This window comes from Actinia tenebrosa, unplaced genomic scaffold, assembly GCF_029948245.1.
Source record: "Actinia tenebrosa isolate PJP-AT-01 unplaced genomic scaffold, QUT_ActTen_1.0 PGA_scaffold17__23_contigs__length_9995812, whole genome shotgun sequence".
Lineage (NCBI taxonomy): Eukaryota > Metazoa > Cnidaria > Anthozoa > Actiniaria > Actiniidae > Actinia > Actinia tenebrosa.
This window is the reverse complement of record NW_028292577.1, coordinates 8262023-8285939: the sequence shown is the minus strand read 5'-3', so window position 1 is coordinate 8285939 and position 23917 is coordinate 8262023. Positions and strand designations below refer to the sequence as shown.

Below are 23917 nucleotides of genomic sequence, written 5' to 3'. Positions count from 1 at the left end.
TGATTTTAACACCTACCTACCCTACCCCCCTCGGTCAATTTTACGCTAATACTCAGTCCTCCTTTTGTCTAGACTCACTAGGTATATTTTCAGATTACTACTTCATGAGGGAATACACTGATAATTGCTCTCCAAAACTTTAAACTGAAACCTTATGTTACTTATCCCATGAAGTAATAGTGCGAGCGACTATTGAAACCTCATGTGACTGACCTTCAGTCAGTCACACACTTTTGTTCTCAAAAAGTTGCTCGCTTTCGCTCGGCTTTATTCGATCAAGGATTTTAACCTGATAGGATCCTCGATTTAGATGTAAGTACCTTTTCAAAAAGCTTCAAAATATTTATTCATGACTGTACGTAACAAGCTTGATTGTCGTCGTTGTAAAGATTTTTGACAAGCTTGTCTTTTTTACCCGGGTAACGCACTTCCCGGTCAAATTTGAATTTCTCTCCTAAGCTTTTCTAAATATTGTGCTTCTGTAGTGTCCTATCAAAACACAATGCAGAAATATGGCTTTGTTTTGCTTTTTAGATTTAAGCTTTTTTTTACTGAAGTATAATAACTTACAATAGTTATGTTACAAAATGTATGAAACGTGGCCATATTTGCTGCTGCTGCTGAATCTGTGAATTTAGGATTTTCCTTTGTGTTGTTATAGAGATAGTTGCAGTTTCGAAACCAAACCGGATATTGTTTGGGATCAAAATGCAGCCAAAAGACGGCAAGCTGTACTTGGATTTGATTTTTGTGGAGGGAGGGAAACCAGAGAACCTGGAGAAATACCCTAAAACCACAGGACAGACACTGAGTCTAGGAATCCCTAAACTAGGATTTAGTATAGATTACTATATGTATGGTTAGCTCAATATCATGTGTTCCTGATGAAGATGCATAATCTTATTACCTTTTAAGAAACATGTCTTTTATAAAATGATAGGTCTAGAGTGTGATCACTTAAGTGAGAAACTGAATAAGAGAAGGAGGGCGAAGGACAAGAGTTCAGCATAGGGAAAATATTTTTTATTGTCACATCTTAAGAAAATAGTTGACTATGTTTCGTTTTGCACCAACGCATGTCAGCTGCCTTGTTAGATGGCAAAACAATATAAATAATTTCACTCTAGGGAATTAGTGCAATATTTTCATAACTCTGTGTCTGCGAGCTGCATGCTGAATATTGGTTTTTTGCTGTCACCAGTCAAAAATATGAAAGGTACTGGCTGATTAAGTTATCCAACATAGCAACCATTAAGTGGTACCTTTGTAATTAGATCTACAAATGGTTAGACATTTAAGTAGACTGGATGACCACATTGAATGGGAGTCCCATTTCTTCACAATTCATCATCATCTGTTCTTTCTCTGTTTAATCATTATCCGACTATTGGACTATTGATCCTTTCTTTTAAGAAAGCAGAACCAAAAAAATAGGGTAACCAAAAGAAAGCAGAACCAAAAAAAAAAAGGAGATGGATGAGTGGACCTTAAGCTTTTATGGGGGGGTGCACGTGCACCCTGTGCTCCCCCCTAGTTACGGCCCTGTTATCTGTTTCAAATTGTGGTCAAACTCTGACCACCATATGCTGCAAGCCGGAAATAATGCTTCAAAAACTCAGCTGACAAACATAATCTGCACAAGACATAAAATGACATCAGTTGAAACAATTTATACTGAAACTAAGTTGTTTATTTTTAATTGTTTTCGTTTTAATAGATTAGCAAGTATGACTTCAGTTAGGAACAGGAAAGTAGAGCTGGAACCAACTGTCAGCCTTCTTGGCTCAGGGACAAGAGCTAATGGACATAAGAATGAAAAATGCAAGAAAGTTATTAAAACAATTCTTCCGATAACCCAATGGCTTCCCAGATACACATGTCATAATCTTCAGTGCGACATGATTGCTGGCATTACCGTTGGATTAATGGTAATACCCCAGGGTATTGCGTATGCAACGATTGCAGGTCTGGAACCAGTGTATGGTTTATACTGCGCATTCATGGGTTGCTTTGTGTATTGTTTCCTTGGAACTAGCAAGGACGTGTCCATCGGCCCGACAGCTATCATGTCACTTATAGTTGACCAATACTGCCATTTATCTAACAGTCCAGAAGAGAATATTAAATTTGCTATTGCACTATCGTTTTATGCCGGGGTTATTCAGTTTGCAATGGGATTCTTCAGAATTGGTTTCATTGTGCGGTTTATAAGTATTCCTGTCATTAGTGCTTTCACATCGTCAGCAGCAATAATCATCGCAATAGGTCAAGTGAAGTCCTTACTGGGATTAAAACATGTTAGACGTCCATTTTACCAGTGCATCTACGACACTTTCAAAACTATTGGAGAGACTAACCCATGGGATGTAGTTCTTGGGACCCTTTGCATAATAATTTTGTTGATCCTGCGTTACCTTGGACGAACAAAATGGCCTGATGCTGATAGCAAAGATGTTCCCTTAAAGCAGAGAGTTGCAAGGAAGATCATATGGATTGCAGGAACAGGAAGGAATGCACTGGTCGTGCTTATGGCTTCACTAGTGGCATACGCTGTTGTTTCAAAGGGCCACAAGCATGCTTTCTCTCTCACCTCACACATCCACCAAGGACTTCCAAACTTTAGGGTAAGAACATTTTGATTATATCCACATCCGCATAACATAATTTTATGAAATTGTAATCGAATTAAGTTTTGGCAACAATAAAAGCAGCAGGGCTAAACTTAACGTTGGTTCAATGTCCAGAAATGATGATCAGACAGCATCAAACTGAACATCATGTGACAAGTCAATGTGACCAGTTAGTAATCTGGCTGGCCTTTTAGGAGTTTGGCCAGACAAGTGCTAATTTTGGCCAGATATCAAGACATTGTATGTTGACCAGTCAATGTTTTGAACCCTGCAGGGAGCTAATTTAGAAAAAAAAGTGATACGCAAAGATAATACAGTGTATAAGAAAAAATTGGTAAGCCCTTTACTGAATTTGTTTGTTTGTAGTTGAATCCAAGATAGTATAATAAATAATCAGAAGATATAACTAGCTAAAAACTAGTGTGAGCTGCGTCGGTGTTTCTAATGAAACAGTAATGATGAAAAGGTGAATCATACACCGTGAAAAGATGAAAAAACTTACCCCATAATAAATAATCCAAGGGAAGGGGAAAATCAAGCAAATTTATAGTGTAATATGTTTTCTTTTGTGCATCACTATTTCCTATGTGGCTATTATAGAAATATTGTTTAACTTGTATACAAGCATTATGTTATCCTCGAATACAAAACATTCAATGAAGGGCATTTTTTTCTTATTTTTTCACCAATGACTTCTAAATTCAGCTCCCTGAGACAAGCCGTTTTTAGAGCTAACACTACAGGGGCTATAAAAGGCTTCCTTCAGCTCAAACATGGTGCTATTCCTTTCTACATTGTAATATATAATGGCTTTCTTATATAGGGCATTTCATATTGTCTCAATGCGCTTTACATTTATGAGCAGTGGAGGACTTTATGGGCTGCATATTAAGGCGCTATTAGCAGCCGTGCAGCTTACAATCATGAGTGATTTATTAGTGCATTAGTTTTATGCCTCCAGACAGGGATAGGCTGTTGAACCGGGAGACTATCCCCTACTCTTATACGAATAATTCAACAGGTTCTTTTATGTCCCCCATTTACTGTAGGTTAGGAAGGGTTGGGAGACAGAGCCTACGGTTTTGAGTATTTGTCCAAGAAGACTTAAAGGTCTAACCATTTGCAGATGTAATTACAAAGGAAGCACCTTCTCTCCTCAGTTATTTTAATACCCTGAGTGTTGGACAACAGACCGACACTCTTACCAACTGAGCTAACCAGGTGGCAGTTTTTTTTGTCTTTAGCCCAAAGGCTCGTCCAATTTTGAAAACTTTCAAAACATCACTCGTACCTATAAATTCTGAATTGTACTCGAGATCTTGTGATTTCTTATACTAAACTGAGTACAATGTGAATAAATTTTCTTGAAATGACACCCATTTTAGCCAGAATTAATACATAAAAGTTGTGCAACATATCCAATTAAATTATCTTTGCATTTATACGTACCACACATCTTGAAACAAGCATTTATCATCAGAGAAGTCAATTCTGATATGCCTTAAAGAAATATTTCAATAGAACAATGTTGGAAAAAAGCAAATGCATCCTGCCACAAATTCATCTTTCACCTCAGAAAAGGCTTTTGATACTTCCTCTTGAATAATCTATATTAAACTTTTGATTGAAGTGACAAATGTAAACTTTCTAAAGAGAGAACTTAAGTGGGAGATACCCACGCACACTAAAGTCAGTTGTGCACAGATTGTTTTCAGTCAAGGTCTTTTTTTCTTTGGGGGGGGGGGGGGGGGGGGTTAAGTCAAAATGAAGAAACCACTGAACAATAGGCTTTGTGCAAAATATTTCCAAGGGCGAACCCAGGGGGGGGGGGGGAATGGTTAGCTAGCCATCCATCTTTGGAGTTATAAAAATAATAAGAACAAAGCACACAGTAAGGTAAAACATAAAAAAGATACAATGCAATGCTCTGTATCGTGCAAAGTTTCATTTATAAAACACTCTACAAAATTGAGCAACTTAATAGGGACTCTACAGAGTACAATTAACGACTTAATTGTACTCCTCTTGTCCAATCAGAATCGAGTAATTTTGTTGAGTGTATTATAAACTTTGTTATAAATCCAACTTTTCATGAAAAATATATTTGGTAGTTTTCAAAGAAAAAGAAAACGAATAGAGGTGAAGAAGAGTTAAAGTGCAAATGAACCCTTCGACAATACTTTCAGTACTGATTCTACATGAAGTAAATAGTTGAATGGTAAAATATTTCTTGATTTGAGTGATGCATCTCTAAGTTATGAAGGTTTATACTCCCAATATGCTAATGAGTGTGACGTCTATTAAGGCTTAATTAAATATACAAAATCGAACTGGTTCATAGAAACAGTATTTAAAAAGCATCATTATTTTACTCATTGTTTACATGAAAGCTATGTAAAACTTTTATATTTTCAAAATGGCCAGCATTTAGTATTACTAGTTACAACAAAAACACTCAAATACCTTACCTGACGTCATCATCATTAACATATTGGAAGTATAAACCTTCATAACTTAAAAACGCATCACTCAAATCAAGAAATATTTTACCAATCAACTGTTTACTTCATGTAGAATCAGTACTGAATGTATTGTCAAAAAGTTCATTTGCACTTTAAAAGCCTGTTTAATGTTTCGCCTGCCTCTGGAATATTGTTATTAGGTATTGTCCATTTGGTTTTGAGTCACGACTGTCAAAGATTCAATGAATTCTTGAAACATTTCATTCGTACGTGTTAGAATGTCCTCTACAAGCCAGGAAGGTCACATCCAATGCTTGTCATGTGATACAGTCAACCAGGGCATTAATCTATACATTACGTTTTATCGATATTCACTCAAATCATATGACAATCTATAAGTTTTTTTTATCTAGAAAGCTCTGTAAATAAGTAATTGCACGTTCCTGCCAATGGCTTGAGCCCTAAACCTTTCGTTACTGCCAAAATGTTTTCGTTTTCCGAATAAACCGTTGTTTTTTTTTACACCAATGGCAGTGGAAATTATCAAGTATTTCTGATCGAAACAAAATCCTAGAAGATATGCCCGATAGCAATGATTTTGCAAAACGCGGGAATCAAATAATTTATTTTGTATTTTTTAACAAAAAAAAAAGTGTATTACTAAATGTCTAAACACAATGGTGTGGTATACAAGGGTGTAGATAATTTTGAAATTTATATAGGAACGAAATCTATGAAGAAACCCACTGGAATGAGTGTCTAATAGTGCCTAAATGAGTGCCTAAATCCAAAATAGACATTTAGCGTCTAAAACCAAAATGTACTCTTAATTTTTGCAAATGCTTAGAAATTACAGTACTCAAGATAGAAAATAAAAATGGCCAAACAGTCTGTTTTTATTTTTGGAAGGGAAAATAATTTTGGAGGAGCATAATTTTCCACGCATTTTATTTTCCATTTGGCAGTTCAAAATTGTCAGGTTCGTATATTTCGAGCTCTGAATTGCAGAGAATATATTGATTATTTTTCGACCGGCGTTTGATTTGTCTCTAAAAAATATCTAAATGATATGTCGGTTCGTCCCATATGTATATGTATTTGTGATTGACAGGTATCAATCAAGAAGGCGTACGTGTTAAAATCTATCTTCGCACAGCCAGGGAGAATGAGACGTAATATTCTAGAACTGAAAATCTGGTTCGATGTTATGCCTTTTTGTTTGTGTTTAAAACTTTTGAGTTCAAATATGATTTTGATTCAAATTTGTCGTTTAGGTAAAATTTTTATATAGATATAATAATCTTCGCTTCTTTCAGGCTCCTGGTTTCTTTAATGGGGGGAGGGGGGTGAATATTTTGAATATTTTCAGCCCACATTTCAGCAAACTGATTTCTTTTTCCTGTCTAGAAAAAAGTAAAGATGATTTCAAAACTAGACCTTTTGAACAGTATTTATAATTTTACAGCTTTTTTAATTATATATTTTTTTGCATCTCGTTTTCGTATTCTTTAGATAGATAATCTTAACCCCACATTTAAGCAAAAATATTCCCTTTTTGTGTGGATAAAATTAATATGACTGTAATAAGTTCCATCCGTCTCCTATTCAGGCTTCAAATTTGGACATTTTAGACGAAGTATCCGTATTTCTACGGCTGTTTAACTATCAATTTATCAGCCTCTCAAAAATCTTAATGATAGTACTAGCTATCTGATTTCATCCACTCAACTTTAGAGATAGTATTTTCATATAATTTTGAAAACAAAACATCGGGCATCAGTGATCAATCAACAGTAAATCATAACGTCAAGCTGACTTTGATAAACTGGTACAAATGATTAATTGTTTGACCTGTTTTATTAGTTGAATGTCAACGGACTTAAAGAACATTGCCAACATTTTTATAGATCTATGTAACATTTGCTGAATGTTTGTTCGGTACGATTTTCGTGCAGGGGAACATTTCTTGAAGTGCGCATGCGCGTATTTTAGTCAAACAAAACCGGAGACGACCGAAACAGCATTGATTTTATCGTAACCTGAAACAACCTCTGGGCTGGTTTAATTGTCAGGACATGGCTTACTCATTTTATAATTCTTAGGAAAGTCTTAGGAGAGATCTTTTCATTCTTTGTTTTCTTTTCTCTTTCTGTTTCTTGTCCCTTAACACCTGTTAAAGTTACGTCGTTATTGGTTCTCGATTTTGGATGAACGCCTAGATCAAAAAAAGCTGTGTGTAGGAATGTATTTACAAAGATTAATTTGTTTTGAGCAATTACTTAATTACTTAATTACTTTGCTTAATTAGGCACGTCCTGTAACCATTAATGATCGTGCTTACTTCAGCACGTATACAATATAGAAATGAAGACAAACTCAAGTTGTTTTTCTGTATCTATTTTGACCTGTTCGTCACGTAAACCACTCCTCTACTCTTTATTCGCTAAACATTGAGGTAAACAGCTCCTTAAATTTCAAAAACTTGCACGTTTTGTTACATGAAAACTGCACTCAGCGAGGAAAATGAAGCCAAAACTCAAGTTGTTTTTCTGCATTTATTTTGACCTTTTCGTCACGTAAACCACCACAAACACTGAGGTAAACAGCTCCTTACATTTTAAGAAACTTGAACGTTTTGTTACATGAAAACTGCACTCGAGAGAGAAAAATAAAACCAAACTAATTCGTCTTTTTTTTTTTTTGTTTTTTGTTTGTTTTTCATTTCTTTCATCCGTTTGTCAATGTAGACAAACCACCCCACCCCACCCCTTTGAATGAGAAAGACCTTAGTTGTTTTTTGCCATATACATTTGTTGGTTAATAGCACCCCTCCCGACCCTTCCCCCCGTGTTCGCAGTTTTAGAAGACTAACTACAATCCTGCACGTTTCGTGGCTCATTAAAGCTTCACTTGAGTGACAAAAATTAAGCCAAATCTTGAATTGTTTTCACTCTCCATCTTGAACACACGACCACACCTCACTTCAGTTTTCATCGCTAAATAAAATCAACAGAGACCGGCTTTGCAGGCCTGCACGTCTTATAGCCTTTTGGTTTGTTACAAACAAAAAAAGCTTTTCAAAGCCAAAGTTGTCTTTCACCAACTTTATTTTTTCGCCTGGTTTTAATATTTGAATAGGATTGATTGGCCGAACCTCTCGGGTTACCTTCTAGCCAGAATATCTCTGCTAAAAGCAGGTCATTATTTCAAATCTCACGGCCAAAACCGTCCCAAACAGGTGTTTGTATTTATATGTTTTCTCGTTGACTTCATCAAAATTACTTATAAAGAATTAGTAATTTTTTATTTGTATAAATTTGAAGTAGAAAGATGAGGATCTGATTATAATGAATAGACTTCGGCGTTACAATATATAGTTGATAGTTGATGGATTATTATTATTATTCATGATTGATATCAGGTTATCCAAATCTGTTTTAAGATTTGCAAGTTTTCATACTAAGACATACAATATATATGCTGAGCAAACAGAACGTTACATGATCACGCGATGGCGTGTGAGCGCCTGTAAACGGCTTCTCGAAATTCTTGAAAACGTGTCGAATCGCACGAGTTCACAATAAAGTATTTCACAAAACTGAGAAATGCGGGCGGCTTACGTCGTTTTTTTTACAGCTTTTTGTTGTAAACCGTTCGTTTATGAACAGAATACTAATAAGAAATAGAAGGAAAACGTATAATAATAAATGTAAATAGCTTGGTTAGTCCAGAAATCTGAGTAGCTTATCCAAATAGGTCACTTTTATTATAGCGTCATTTACTATAGAGTGCTCACACTAAATCCGTGAAACAAATACTAATTTTTAGCACTAAATAGTGATAATTAAACAATAGAAAACAAAGGATTCTGTATGAAATAGTACTAATTAGTACTATTTAATGTTCACGGTTTTAGTGCGTGCACTCTACCACTACCAGACAACTTTCTTTTGTTCAGTTACTTAGCAGCAATTTTCTTACTTTTCTCACGAGGAAATACAAATTTGAGTAGGAAAGAAGATTCGCGAAGCATTTTGGTAGTTGTAATAAAATGCAAACGGCATAGTGGATTGCACGTATACATGTTCAGTCCATCTTAATGCTCCTCTGCTCTAAATATTTCACCAATTAAAACTCTCCCCAAGGTAGTACACAGCAGTCTTTCTGGTAAGCATAATATGTCTTTTTTATAATGTGGGACTTAGAGTCGGGCTAATCATGACAAGAGAAGAAGAACCGGTATTAAGTCCTTGTTCCGAAATGGGAAGTCATATGATATGACGTCAGCTTCGTTATCATATCAGTTGAGCTCCTCGCCAAATAAGACAAATTTTTTGAAGGATTTAGAAAGTCAAGGGTAAGAATTTCCTCATTTGAGGTCATAGATCAGCCACTCAAGCTTCATATCTCATCGCGCAATATCAATTTCTGATGTCCAAATAACAAAGGCTTACGTTCAGAAGACCTTCTCGAAAACCTGGACATTTTTAACACTAGGGTTTTGTCCAAACAGGATCAAATATAGAAAATTTTCCCGAGCCTTTCTTTAACCTTTATTATCTTAAAACAGCATAAAAGAGTCCTAAACGTGCTCGACACAAATTTCATTGCACAATTTTCGTGCATTAACGTGTTGATTATAGTTATTGTTGACAAATTGAAACCATTAGCTGCGCACTCAGGTATGTTAAATAAGACGAAAAGAAACCTGGACATTCAAGCCTCCATTACCCAACTTTCCGTGTTTTGATTGTTTATTCAACGTAAAAAAAGAAAAAGTTAGAAAGGCCGCGGCGTACTTCAGAGGTACTTGTATTATACGCCCGAATATTTGAACTTCGAAGCCGGAAGGCAATGTCATTGCCATATTTGCACTAATGTCCTCAGTTTACGGTGTGAAAGAGTGGGGGAAAACTACGACATGAAAAATAGCGCGGGACGCTTAACTTTAATATAGTTAAGCCAGCTCTCTGCCTGGTTCTTACTGGAATGCTGCACGTGAGAGACTAAGAGTGCATGTGACTATAGCATAAGTCGTGACGCAACATGACATAATGGTCTTCACTCTGAGAGCGAAACACCTAGCCATATTTGCACTGCAAGGTACTTCCCGTGCAAAGGGCTTTGTCTTTCCATTTTTTTTTATTTTTTTTTTTTAGGGGTAAAAAAAAAACACTTTGAAATGTTAACCAGCTATGCTGGTAACCGGAATCAGTATGGGGGTGTCGCGGCACGTGAGCGTCCAATAACCGATGCACACGACCCTATTATGCAGTAAACAAACCGAGACAGAAAGGTCCGTCAGAAGGGTCATTATTCCCTACCTCTTCCCTCAAGCTAAAGTAGATAGTTTTCTTTTAATAGCAGGGAAAAACAAATACAATAACATCGATTTTGCCGACTGACACAAGCAGTCGTACTTGTCGAAACTTTTTGATTCTGTAAAGGAATGGGTCCAGGGAAAATGTCCAAATTATCAGTTATCTTAAGTTCGGATCATAGGAAGTGCGCTGTATGTAGTTGCGAGCATACAAGAAATCCTGTCTTATTTTATAGACCTCCTGGACTGGACCCTTCCCTCTCACAACTCGATGTCCTTGATTGTCAAACAGAGAATAAGAATGACTTCAAGGCCGGAACAACATGACCGGTCTATTCAGTCAGACCATCCGATGAAAACCATTGAATTATTGACGTCCTATAATCCGTGCATTACTTTGAAGATTATGATAAGCAATTAGGTTAACTAGACCAAAACGTTCCCCAAGAATGGGTTTAACGTCTATTAAACATTAAATACCTCTGGAACCTTCTATGGATAAAAACATATGAATCGGATGCACGATAGATAACAAAGCAATCAATTATAAATTGAAAAAATATCTGCAGATCGAGATGATTCGTTATTCGTGTGTTCATTTCCGTAGTAATAAGCGGATTTTTAGTATTTCAAACATTTTTTTTTCTGTTCGTAAAGCGAGAATTTGGTTATTTAGGAGTTTTGATATTATGGCTAGCTGTGTAGCAGTTGGTGCGAAGTCTAAAGGGAACGCAAACAAAGCGATGAATTGACATTTGGTCCTGGTACTTTTACAGTAAATCAAAACATCAACAAATTGGGAAATTAATACTTGAACCTCGATCATGATCTTCCTGAAAAAAATTCAGCTTTCTGTTTTACAAGTCAATTTGCTGCTATTAAAAGAAATTCCATTATCTCCGGTCGAAGGAACTAAAAGAAGCCCTCAAGCTATAACGTCGAAGAACTATTTTTTGTTTACAATTTGTTGTTTATATTCTTTGAATTCTTCTGGAAACGGAACGCCTTTATTCAAACTAGAAATATCATTTTCCGAAGAATTCCGAAGTTGGGAAAATACTTTTCTTAAGGAGAAAAAATGAGCCTTCTTTTTTCCTGGTCTTGGCTTCGTTCAACAGTACGTGAATTCCATGGAACAGCAAAAAAAAAAAAATTTAATGAAATGAGATATTTAAAATTCAATATCAAGCGTCCCGCTGCGTTGTTTCCGGATTTATTCCTCGTACCTTCCATATTAGTCCAAGGAAAACAAGATGTTTGGATTCCCCTGCTCTAGGGATTTGCAGCAAAACAAGTTACGTAACCATAAAAGATAAATAAATAAATATCAATTTTTACAAAGTCCTGCCTCAAACTTGGCAAAAAATCAAAATTGCGCTATGACGAAAACAATCCCAATATGGTGCATAGATTTACTAAACAAATTCATCACAACTAAAGAGGTATCAAGCCGCTAAAACGTTATAGAACTATTGTGACGGCTTCACGTTTGAGCTTCGTGCAATTAGATTTTATTCCAAATGACATTGAACCGGTTTTCCCTAATCCTCACCTTAATTTCCTGATAGAATTTTCAAGAATGACCTGGACTTTTTTTTTTTTTTTTTTTTTTTTTTTTTTTTTTTTTCAGTTATATAGTTCGTCACCTCATATGGTGCACTTTTATTATCCTTGTCTTTCCAAGGAAACACAACCCTGCGGCTTTTCAATAACTATTAAAAATATGTTTTGAGAAAATAGAAATTCTATCACATTCGACTAAGGAACGGTTATATGCTTTTGTCTGAAGAAATCCTGTATTTATTAAACGAAACTGCTTTTTCTCTTCTCAAACACACTCCGCTATTCAAATGCTAATATTTCAGTTTGGTTAAGTAATTAAGGATAACGTGTTACAACGAGAAAACAGATGATCAAATCTACTTTGAAAAACATCTCACTCAATTGTCCAACCAAAACGTGCCTAGCGAAATATTTTATCAATAAACCATTTTAGACCCCATCTGTTTGCATATTTAATTCACGAGTGTGTGCAAAGAAGAGCCTGAAATCTTTCAAAGTTTGTTGGATGCTATAGTAACATTAGACTCATCCTTGCTTTTCCTCTTATGGTCGGTTTTAATGAAACTCTCACGAGTTATTCCAGTTGCTCTTATTTTTTAGCACATAAAAAAAAAAAGGATTTCAAGAGCTATTTTTTTTTCAACTAAAACCTGGAAAGTTGATATTATTTCTCGTGAGGGTATTTTTAATTACTTCAATGTTTAAACCATTTATAATATATATAATGTTATTAATGAATTTGAATAATTTTTCCTTGGCACACCTAAGCCGGGAAGATTAAATATTCAAAAACAACGCTTTAAATCTTGCTTGGAAACCAAGATAAAATAGCTTGGATTTGCTCAGAAAATATGTCAAAATTAATGCCATTTCTAGGTGTTTAGTTTCATCTAGTGTGTGCCATTCTGCAACTCACGTTTGTGTGACATTTAAGATGTATTAAAATCTCATTGGTTCGTTACTTATTGGATGAAATACAAGCCATCTGTGACGGTGAATGGAATAGTATAAATATTGATGAGCCACTTTGGTGTTGTATTGGTCAGTTGTTCAGAGAACCTGTTTAGATGAAAATAAACTTGGCTTGCTGTTAAGAGAAGCAGAAGTCAGTCAGATTTTGATTTAGACACCTAACTAAATCAAGAAATCCAAAGTAAGAGGTTCTTTCCAAGACCAAGGCTGGAAGAAGGAGCTACCATGTCGTCTCCGAGATCTACCAGAGTAGAACTGCAGCAAAAATGCATCGAAAACTGCTCCGAACGATGCGATAAAAGCATTTTCACCAACTACATTGCCAAGAGGTTCCCGATAAGTACATGGCTGCCGAAATATAATTTCACTGCCTTACAATTTGACATAATAGCAGGACTTACCGTAGGACTAATGGTAGTACCACAGGGCCTAGCGTACGCTCTGGTGGCTGGATTACCTCCACAATATGGCCTTTACTCAGCCTTTATGGGTTGCTTCGTATATTGTATTTTTGGAACAAGCAAAGACATTACCCTTGGGCCCACTGCTATCATGTCTCTAATAGTCTCAGCCTATGGAAGACCGGATATTCCCGCTTTCGTAATAGTACTGACGTTATTCAGTGGCCTGATTCAACTGGCAATGGGAATTCTGAAGATTGGATTTTTGGTGAATTTCATCTCTATCCCAGTAGTGAGCGGTTTCACTTCGTCGGCAGCAATCATCATTGCAATCGGGCAAATCAAAGACTTACTAGGACTCAGAGACGTACCTAGACCTTTTATCAAGCGAGTCTACTACACGTTCAGGCACCTCGGAGACACCAAAACAGGAGATTTAATTCTCGGTCTCATATGTATTGTGGTGCTTCTCTCGCTAAGAAAGGTCGGACGATCGAAATGGGTAAAGGAAGGCCATCAGGAAAACCACAAGGGTTTGCGGTTGGCGAAAAAACTTGTGTGGATCGTTTCGATCGCTCGCAATGCACTGATAATCTTACTTGCTTCCTTCGTGGCGGTAATTTTTCTTCAGCATGGCTTTCATGATGCATTTTCTCTCACCGATCACTTGGAGCCGGGATTTCCTCCTTTTCAGGTACAGGAAAAAAAACAAGTTTATTGATTAATTTATTTCCCTTCCATCCTCCGCTCATTTTGCAGTGTTTATTTGGTTTAACTTAAGTTCTAATAGGCTCACGACGCAATCAAACAGGTTTTATCACTTATGATAACAGAATTTCACTTGCCCATATTAACAACAAAAACGCTAAAAAATATTACTGTCGCTATGGGAAATATAGGGCCTGAGAAAGATCCTAGACAGTTTTTATATTAATCGATGGTGATGTGTTTTGAATGATAGCATACTTAGGCAGCGAACGCACTCCAAACCCGTGCATTCAAGCATATTCGTACGTTGTTTATCAACTACAAGGGCAAATCGTTGACGCGTAATATGGTTATAGTCTCTCAACACCGTGACCCGAGTCGATAACCAACTTTCGTCGGATGAGGAAGAAAATTAAGACTTTTTTTTTTTTTGATTTTAGATATTGCTATAATTTCTATAATTTTTGATTATGTTAATTTTAAATCTAGATCTTTTTTCTGTCTGTGACTTAATAAGTCACAGGAAAGGGTTCGCAGTAAACTGCTTTAGCCTTGTCAGCAGCGCTCAATCATCATTTGATGCATTCCACTTAATATTAATGTTCTAGTTTTTTACCCGGTAGTTCACGGGTGCGACCTTTGTGATATTACACCGTACAGTTTGCACTTGCTTCTTCAACCTGTACGTGCTTGTTAGAGTTCGCATAGTTCACATCGGAGTTTTCAGTTTACAAAGCCGGGTCAAAGCCTTCCAACTTGAACTTGGCAAGGGCTTTCGGAAAAAATGTTATGAACTTTATTTCCTGCTTAATCCGCAATCCCTCTTAACACAATTATGAACGTTCTAGAAATAATAATAATAGATATGAAGTTTATTTCAAAAGGGAACACTGATGAACTTATGTAGCTCAAAAAATATTAAAATTATTTATGTATATATATGTTTTTTGTCATACTACTGTAGCCAGATCCCATATTTAGATATCCTAATATTATTGACGATTACCTGGCAGGATGTTATGGCTGTTGGATGCTCTGCGTGAACACCCACCCAGACTCCCAACAGTTAGTTTGCATGCAGTCGAAATCTGTTCCTTGATGTCAGTCAATCAGAAACCCATTTAGAATTGATTTAGCGCGGGCTTACAGTTAGTTCATAAAAAATTGCACTAGGAAAAAATATATTAAGGCTGGCAAATTTTAAAGGACCATTTTTAAAATCTCCCCACCCTTTGAACCAGCTAACTTAAATTTTTAGTTCGTGAAATTTCATTTCCTTTAGTACTGAACTTTATTAACACAAATATAGATTTTTAAGACACCGTAGTTAAGATCTTTAATGTTTTCTTTTTGAATCGTAGGCACCTTCTTTGACCATTACTGTCGGAAACCAGACCCTATCAACCTTGGAAGTCCTCAAACAAGTTGGACCGGGATTGGCCATCGTCCCTCTCATCGGCTTCCTAGAAAGCATAGCCATTGCCAAAGCCTTTGCCCGCAAGAACAAATACAAAGTTGACGCAAGTCAGGAACTTATCGCACTTGGTCTTGCCAACTGCTTCAGTTCCTTTGTCTCATCATACCCAGTCACGGGCAGCTTCTCCAGAACCGCAGTGAACGCGCAAAGTGGTGTCACCACCCCTGCTGGAGGTGAGTACATAGTTTAACGTGCTGTAGAGATCACCCATGCTTTTCATAGGACTCATAATAAATACTCAGTACAAAAATAGGTTACACGTTGAGAGAAAGGAATGCGATTAACTTTTAGAGCCAGGTTAACGATAGAAAATTCGCAGCACGTGCTGACACATCAAAAAGGAGAAAACAGTTCTTAGAAAATCAAAATCAAAAGTTTTTGGCACAGACATTTTAGAAATTCCCTCTGCTTCAGCTATTGAGGAACTGTACTTGATCGTGCTAGCGCGGGAAGAGAAAATAATCCAAGATTAAGAAAGTGATAAAATCATCTTACACAGTGGAAGTCAAAGTAACGCACACATCTGTAATACTTTTGCCGGGTCTTGTGTTGACAGCTTAACTTCATGTAATCACGGTATTTCAAACACGAGTTCCTTGAACGACCCAAAATATCTAATCAGGTCTTGCTGTGAGCCAGGGAACATAGCTATACGTACTCTATTTTTTAAGCAGTTACATCAGCTTTTCTATAGGGCGTTTTATTTACCGGCTTGCAATTTACAAAGTAGAAAGTCGTCATCAAGAACGTGTGGCACGCGTCCAGTCACAATGCAGTTCCTAGCGTTACGTAACGAGACTAGAAAACCTTTTTTTTCCTTTTCTTTTTTCTTCCAAAAACTGAAAACGAATCGTAGAAAAGTGCATTCCGTATTTTTTTGCGTTAAGCGGACTACGACCTCAAACGAAATTTTCTTCGAGGATTTTCGTAAACTTTGGCTCAGGGACAAGGATTCTAATCAGGACCTGTGGCTTGTGACACTGAATGCAGTTCCTAGTGTTATGTAACTGAAGTCAAGAGAACCTATTTTTTTCTTTTCTCTTTTTTTGTTCCAAAAAAAAACACGAATGGTAGAAAGGCGTATTGCGAATATTTTGCGTCAAGCGGGGCTACGACCTCAACAAATTTTCCCCTTCGAAGATTTCTGTAAATTTTGATCAGGTGTAAGGGTTATTCTAGTTAGGACTTGTGGCTCATGTAATTCCAGCTCACCGGAAGTTTTGAATATCAGATTTGATTAACACAAATGCTGCACATCCACTTGAATAGGGTCATCAACACCAGCCCCTAGGGGGAAGAAATTCAGCTCGGATTTCTCCACTTCCTTCAAATCAAATTTCTCAGAAGCTTCAAATGTTTCGATGCTCGTGACTCTCAGATACCACGCGAACGTAAACCGTTTTCTAGAAAAAGCATTTTCATAGAATAAGTGATAATTAAAGTGTTTCAAATAGGATTAAAGTGTTTGCTTTCTTGGTTTTTTAATTTGTTTTTATAGTTCGAGAATAAAGTGTTTGTTAAACGGATATCTCTCTTTACATAAACAAAATTGAAAATAAAGGCCACTTCGCTGTCGGTTACGCACAAAAGGAGTGCAAAAGTAGAATGAAGTTAATTTCTGTTGACGTGTTCCCCGAAATAGTTGAACCGGGATGTGTCTTGGAGCGATCTCCACCCTTGTACTCGAGGTCCAAAGTACAGAATTTGTTCATCAGGGCAAAGTAACGATTCTATTACAAGGATGCTATCTTAGTATACTAAATACGCGCAAGGCTATTTCAGTGTAAGAGGCGTTTGATAGTGAGAATATTCTTCAGCTGCAGTCGAAACGACATGTTTTATCAAACAATTTAAACGCGTGAAAACCGTATAGTCTATTTTTGATCATGAATACCTCACGCAAGAGGCTAGTAAAATTTATTATTAAGAAGCGTTTGTTTAAATTCCTGGGTTAAATTGGGAAAATAGCCCCAAGGAATAGCCTAACGTACTTGCTAGAAGATTGCGCCTGCTGCGCGCGATAGTCTAAGGGCTATTTTTGGAAGGTACAGACGTGAACATGGCTCTTTTGCGGCGAAATATAATGGAACAACCGCATCCGGACACGTAAACCACTAATTGGATAATTAACATGTGTTCCATGAATTATTATATGATCATAAACCATGAGGAATCAATCAAAATATGACTAAGGCTTTAAAAAATGCAACTCCCTCAGATAAAATCTATGCGATAAAAGTGCCGTACAACCAAAGCAATCGGTTCAAATGAACGGCTCTTTCTTGGTGTTGCTGTGAGCCTGAGTCTTGAACACACACACAAAAAAAAAATAGCCCAGAACAATGAGTTTGGATCTAAACAATACCAAAACCCTAACCCAGAATACGATAAAGCTCGCACGAAAGACCCAAATAAACTACCCCAAAATCGTGAGATCTGGCATTTTTATATCAAATTTCGTGAAAATTCGGACGCTGCTGAAGCGCGCTCAAGAAATATCTGACAAGAGGTGTGTGAAAGACATGTGTGATAAAAGGAAAGTACGAACCCAATGCACGACTCGGTTTATCAATATAACTATGCGGTTTATGAGCGTATCAACACTGACAAACCCAGCCAGTATTGTTTGGGGTTGCATTATTGTTTTGGGATTAACCCTGGGGAAAAATGAAAACCAAAAGAACGCGCGGATATGATGAATCGTCTCCTTCACGTCAGTGTAATGCATACTTTTTTTCGGAGATACTCTTCCGAACTTTGAAAAAAAAATCTAAAATCAAAAGCTTTATTTAGTAATTGATTTGTACCAATGTTAGACGGGTCTTTTTCTTCGTTTGTTTGTTTGTTTGTTTTGGTATATTGTCGTGTTTTTTATTCCATTACGTATTCAAAGCTTCTACTACGTGCCATTCGGATCTTTATCAAAATAAGCCACTTAAAATTTGTTTTTGTGTGCTTCGAAGATGACATGCATTCGACAGATATTATCCTAGTCAAGTAGACCACTAATTTGTCCTACGTACAAAGAAAAATCGTCAATTGGCGCTTGCCCAAGAAGAGCGAGTTGACTGCAATGTGGCATGATTTAACATGTGACTAGGGTCCACACCCCGGTGATTGGAGCGGAGAGAAGCGCTTTCAGAAGGAAAGAGAATCGGCCATCGAGATATAGCCTTGAAAGGAGAGGAACGATGAAAAGGATTAGTAACAATATAAGAAAAAGGAGAACATGGTAAAGGAAAACAGAAAATCGTCAATTGTTATAAACCATAAAAAAGTTTGCGGCAATTCAAACCGCAGCAACAACGAAGCAGTTTAAATCAAAAGTGCGGTTTGTAACTTTTTGGAGAAACATTTTAAAAAGTTGTTCAAAATGGAGTTTACTTATGATTCTTTCTTAAATAACTATATTCCAACCATGCGCATATAAAATGATATATCTATATATCAAGAACACATTTTAGGTTGTCCGACGTAGCAAAAGCAACTAGGGTGGAAGAACACTGAATGAATGCGGGATCAGTTTATTTCATTCGAATGCCTCCGAATGCGTGAAAGACCATAATCGTGTGCGGTAACTTTTGGGATTACATTTTCTGTGCTTACATTCTTATGAGGTCGCCGCACTATCGATTAAAATAAGATCACTCCAAATGTAATAAGTGGACAATCAATGTACTTAAGACATTACCTTAACCGGCGTCTTATATATTACAAGCTTACTAAATTACCAACGGTATTTCATTGATGGTAGCAATTCACTCGGGTTACTTTCTTAAAGTGGCACGCTCTATTCTTTGCCTTTTTATGGAGCCGGCCGAATCTCTTAAGCCCCAGCAATTAAACGCCAGTTAGTATTTTCGGTATTTTAATGGTGCATGTGATTCAAAACATCAGACGGGGGTGCAAAACATTTGTGGGGAAGAAGACATTTTGGCAGAAAGGAGGGGAGGGACGTATGATATGTTTTGCCTGTCTCAGTGCTTCGATACTGAAGTGTTCGAGTAAACATAGGAGGCGGGGAGGAAGAGGAAAGATGTTTCACTCCTATTTTCTATTACTGAAGAATAATGTTAATGGGTTTTGCCAAAGATCAAAATCAAAATCGTCCTAAAAGTAGGTAATTAGTAAAAAATAAAGAAAAGGTCGTTTGAACGAGCGCGCAACGAACCATTTGCCTGCTTTAGTGTCCTATCGAATGATCGCTTTAAATTCAAGTTGAGAAAGCTTTGATTTTGTGTAGTCGATGGATTGGAAGGACGCGCAAAGAAAGCGCGTCTAAGGGAAGCACGGTTTGTGTTCGCCACTGACTCTTACGTTGAAAATAGAGTTGCTTGTTGATACTCTTCTGTGCTTTGAAAAATTTTTAATTCAATAACTATGATAAAATGCCTGTTTGAAGCGGTATTTTTAATTGTACAAAGATGTTTTGTTGCATTTGTGTTAGAATGTTGCTTTGTCAGGCTTTTTTATAGAAAATATATGGGAAATAAGCAAATAAAGGCCTAAACCTCATTTTCGAATAAAATTTTTGCTTTGGGTTAACACTTTGATTCCACTTTCATCGGTCATCTTCACTTCTCGCAAACAAGTTAAACTTTCTGAATAACAAGATTTTAGCCTTGTACAACAGCCTTTCTTCAAGGAAATAGTTTTTTGCGCTCGCTGCTTGAATACGAAAAGAATTCTCTCTTAATTCCTAAGTCAGAAATATGCTATATACCACACTTGTTAAACACAGTCAAGTATTACTGTCTTTAACGGGGACGGAAGATTCAGAGTTATATCACGTACACACTTTTCATTATTTGTTATGCATTTGTTTATTTTCTCCGGGCTAAAGTGTATTTACTGAATGCGAGTTTGTTTCGTTGTGCAGGTATTTTCACTGGAGCTATCGTACTGCTTGCACTAGGTGTTCTAACGCCATTTTTCAAGTACATCCCCAAAGCATCGCTGGCCGCACTCATTATCTCCTCTGTGCTGACCATGATCGAGTACCACATCGTACCTAAGATCTGGAAAGCCAGGAAGATTGACTTGCTCCCTTTCTTTATCACTTTCTTTGGCTGCTTCTACGAGATTGAGCTTGGTATCCTCCTTGGCATCGGTGTTTCACTTATGATATTCCTCTACCCCGTGGTATGGCCAAAGCTGATCAAAGCTGACTGCGATTACACCGTCATCAAAGTCAACGGCGATTTAATCTATGCAGGTATGGAGCACGTGACCTCTGAAATTCAGGAGATGAGTTACTCAGACCCTCCCCCACGGGGAGTTGTCATTGATTTGAGCGTGGTTACCCAAATAGACTTTACAGTTACCCAGAGTTTACTAATGGTCCTTGAAGACTTGGAGAGTCGGAAAATTTCAGTGTTTTTCTCCGGCGTTCAAAATCACATTCGTGATATCATGGTCGACTCAGGAATTGAACTTAGCATAATTAACCCGACCCCTGATGCCATGGCCAGAGTTGTTAACGCTGAGGCTGCACCCTTCTTACCTCAAGCGGAAATCACTATTAATGACTCAGAATAGGGTGGTATATATTGCATTGACAACTAAAATAAATTTAATAGGTGACTTGTGTGACAAAGTAACGTAACAGTTTTCCTTACGTGACTGAGTAACCGGGAGAAAATTTTTAAACAAGATACTTTTACACAAATATCAAGTCAATGTAACTTGGAATTATGGGACAAAAATCAATCCCATAGTCCATTGCGATTTGAATTAGTTACCAGTCTCCCATGGCGAGTTTTAGGATTGCCGCGCTTTTTACGGGAATTTGTCATGTGACCTGTAAATGCAAGAAACCTATAATTAACATTTATAGAATTTCACCATTTACCACACCCATAGAAAAAATTAAAAGTTAAAAATATTTTATATGTTAAATTGAAAGAAATGTCTGAATTATTTTTTTAGAGTTTGGATTTCGGTTCACGTTCTGAAAATTGCCAACAAAGCATTAAAATCGAGTGAAATAATACGATAAATTTGTGAAGACTGAATTTGTTTATCTTAAGAAAAAAGTAGTTTCATTAGGAAAAGAGTATTTTAAAAAAAAGTCACTTGTATTTTATCAACGGAGTTAAATATCAATCATTTCAGTATCACGTCTTCACAAAATGTCATAATACCATGCTTAATGTTGTAAAACTAAAAAATCTGTATAAAGAATTTTATATCTTGCATGGAAGGAAAAATATCCAATTACAAATTATTTGAGATCATTTATTATCATTAACTATTAGAAATATTAAAACTGAAAGGAATGTTTGTACAAACTGGTATCTAGATTATTATTATTGAATTTTGAATGACATTCAATTTACTCACAGATTTAGTTATTTACAGTTTTCATCTTGATATATATGCACTATAATCGTAGGTGACATCTCTAGACATCCTTAAGTTTTCTTGAAAATACAAAATAGGACAATCTATTATAATATTAATTGGAACGTCTGTCGGTCGATGGGCTGGGCGAAAAACTTTTCGCCTGCCACATTCAACCTAACAACTCTTAATTTTTCTGCACTTTTGAAAATTCCAATTGTTTGGTTCTTATTTGTCTTATTTTATATTTTCCATAATTATTGCATGAAATTATTTAAAATAATCTTTCAACAGTTGGTTGTCATTATTTACTTTTGTTCAAGATAGTTAAATTCGTCGTAATCGATAACTAATCGTATATTTTGTACAGTCGATACAGCGTCGTAAGTATTAAAGCTGTTATTTACTCCAATATTAATTTCAGCATCATATAAATCGATAGACTATCGTAGATTCAGGTTATAGAAAATATTCATAATTACGTCTATTGCCAAAGCAAGCCACTATTTTACGAAGAAGAATCACAAAAAAAATACGAAGAAAAATCACAACATTTCGTAGAAAATGAAAATATCGATCTTACCCTCTCAACGAAACAACAAAATTTTTAAAATTATGTAAAGCTGACGAGATTTTTATCATAGATTATTAATAGTTTGTTTACATCTAACGTCATATTTCAAGATGGCGTCTATAATTTTCCCTGAAACAGTCCCAGAATGCACTGCAAGGCTTGTGAGATTAACCTGTCAAAATCTTTTTTCTAAATAAAAATAATCCATTTAATATAGTATATCACTGGCAATCGATGAATTATCCTATATCAATCAGTTATCAGTCGTGAGATATTCGTATGTAAAATACTCTATTAAATGTTAGAAGTATCCCACAGACGACTCTATTCAATAAGACACTTGCATTATAGCGTCATTGACTACAACTACCAGAATCCCTTGCACACTTTCTTTTGTTCAGTTAATTAATAAGTACCAATTGTCTTAAAATTCTCATGGGGCAATACAGATTTGAGTAAGAAAGAAATTTAGGGAAACATTTAGGTTTTCGTAGTCAAATAACACTACAATGCAAACGTCTTATTTGTCGTCTACATTTTGCATAGCACTCCTCCTTAGTAATTTTGTAGCATTGTAGCATAGCCATAAATTTTTATAGACAATAAAGATTATTTTCAATATATACGGACTGTTGTGCTTGCTTGTGTCAATATGTCTTCCTGCACATGGAAGATGCTCTTTTTGGTCTATATTCGTGTCCTGAGTCCGCGCGTATTACTGGTCAGTAGGGGAATGCTTTAAAGACACGCGCACAAAATACCAACTCCGAAAAGCAACGAGCAGTAACAAATCCACCGGATCTCCAACAACAGTAGTCCCGAATCCTCAACGGATCGCAAAATTGAAAAAAATAATTTAAAAGCTATTTAGTGAAGCTTTTTGTAATGATTCATGCTTTGCCGAATGTTCCTCTTGCTTTGCTAGTGCTCTACAGGTCCCAAATTGTTTATATCAAGTACAGGGACATAAAAAGCTATCTTATACTGCTCTTATAAAACGAGTTTGCGTGCCTCTGTCCTCTGATATAAACACGGTAGCCAGCTAATCAGCGCGCGCGTTATATCTCAAATTAGTATTTTGTCAATAGACATATAGATATAGATGTAGATATAGATATACACTCGATTGCAGAAACGTTGTAGTATACATTTATACAAATACCTAATGAGATGCATATTGCAATTTTACTTTTTTAACCCTCTAAACCAATTGATTTATAATCTGTAGGATGTGAAACACAAGAATAAAATATTTTGACGTTCATTGAATGAAACAAATAATAAATGAAGCGAGTTTTCTGTTTTGCATATCATTAAATATACTGAATAAATTAGGTATTTGTATAAATGCATACTACAACCTTTCTGCAATCAAGTGTAAATATAGATATAGATATAAATATAGATACAGATATAGATATAGATCTTAGCATAAGTAACAAGATTAAAAAACATGCTTAAAACCATG

The 23917-nt window shown here is 36.2% G+C and overlaps 1 protein-coding gene across 2 annotated transcripts; it reads left to right on the top strand.

Annotated features, from left to right (window-relative positions):
• The first annotated feature begins 198 nt into the window (after positions 1-198).
• Positions 199-23072, top strand: LOC116291161 (sodium-independent sulfate anion transporter). 2 transcript variants are annotated; one of them, XM_031698284.2, is made up of 4 exons: positions 199-312; positions 1718-2624; positions 15418-15706; positions 20413-23072. In XM_031698284.2, the coding sequence occupies exons 2-4, from the start codon at positions 1728-1730 to the stop codon at positions 21069-21071; spliced, it is 1845 nt and encodes a 614-aa protein (XP_031554144.1). In that variant the 5' UTR covers positions 199-312; positions 1718-1727; the 3' UTR covers positions 21072-23072. The 2 variants fall into 2 exon arrangements, with proteins under 2 accessions (XP_031554144.1, XP_031554145.1); XM_031698285.2 differs by lacking the exons at positions 199-312; positions 1718-2624 and adding an exon at positions 13005-14042.
• Positions 23073-23917: the final 845 nt, after the last annotated feature.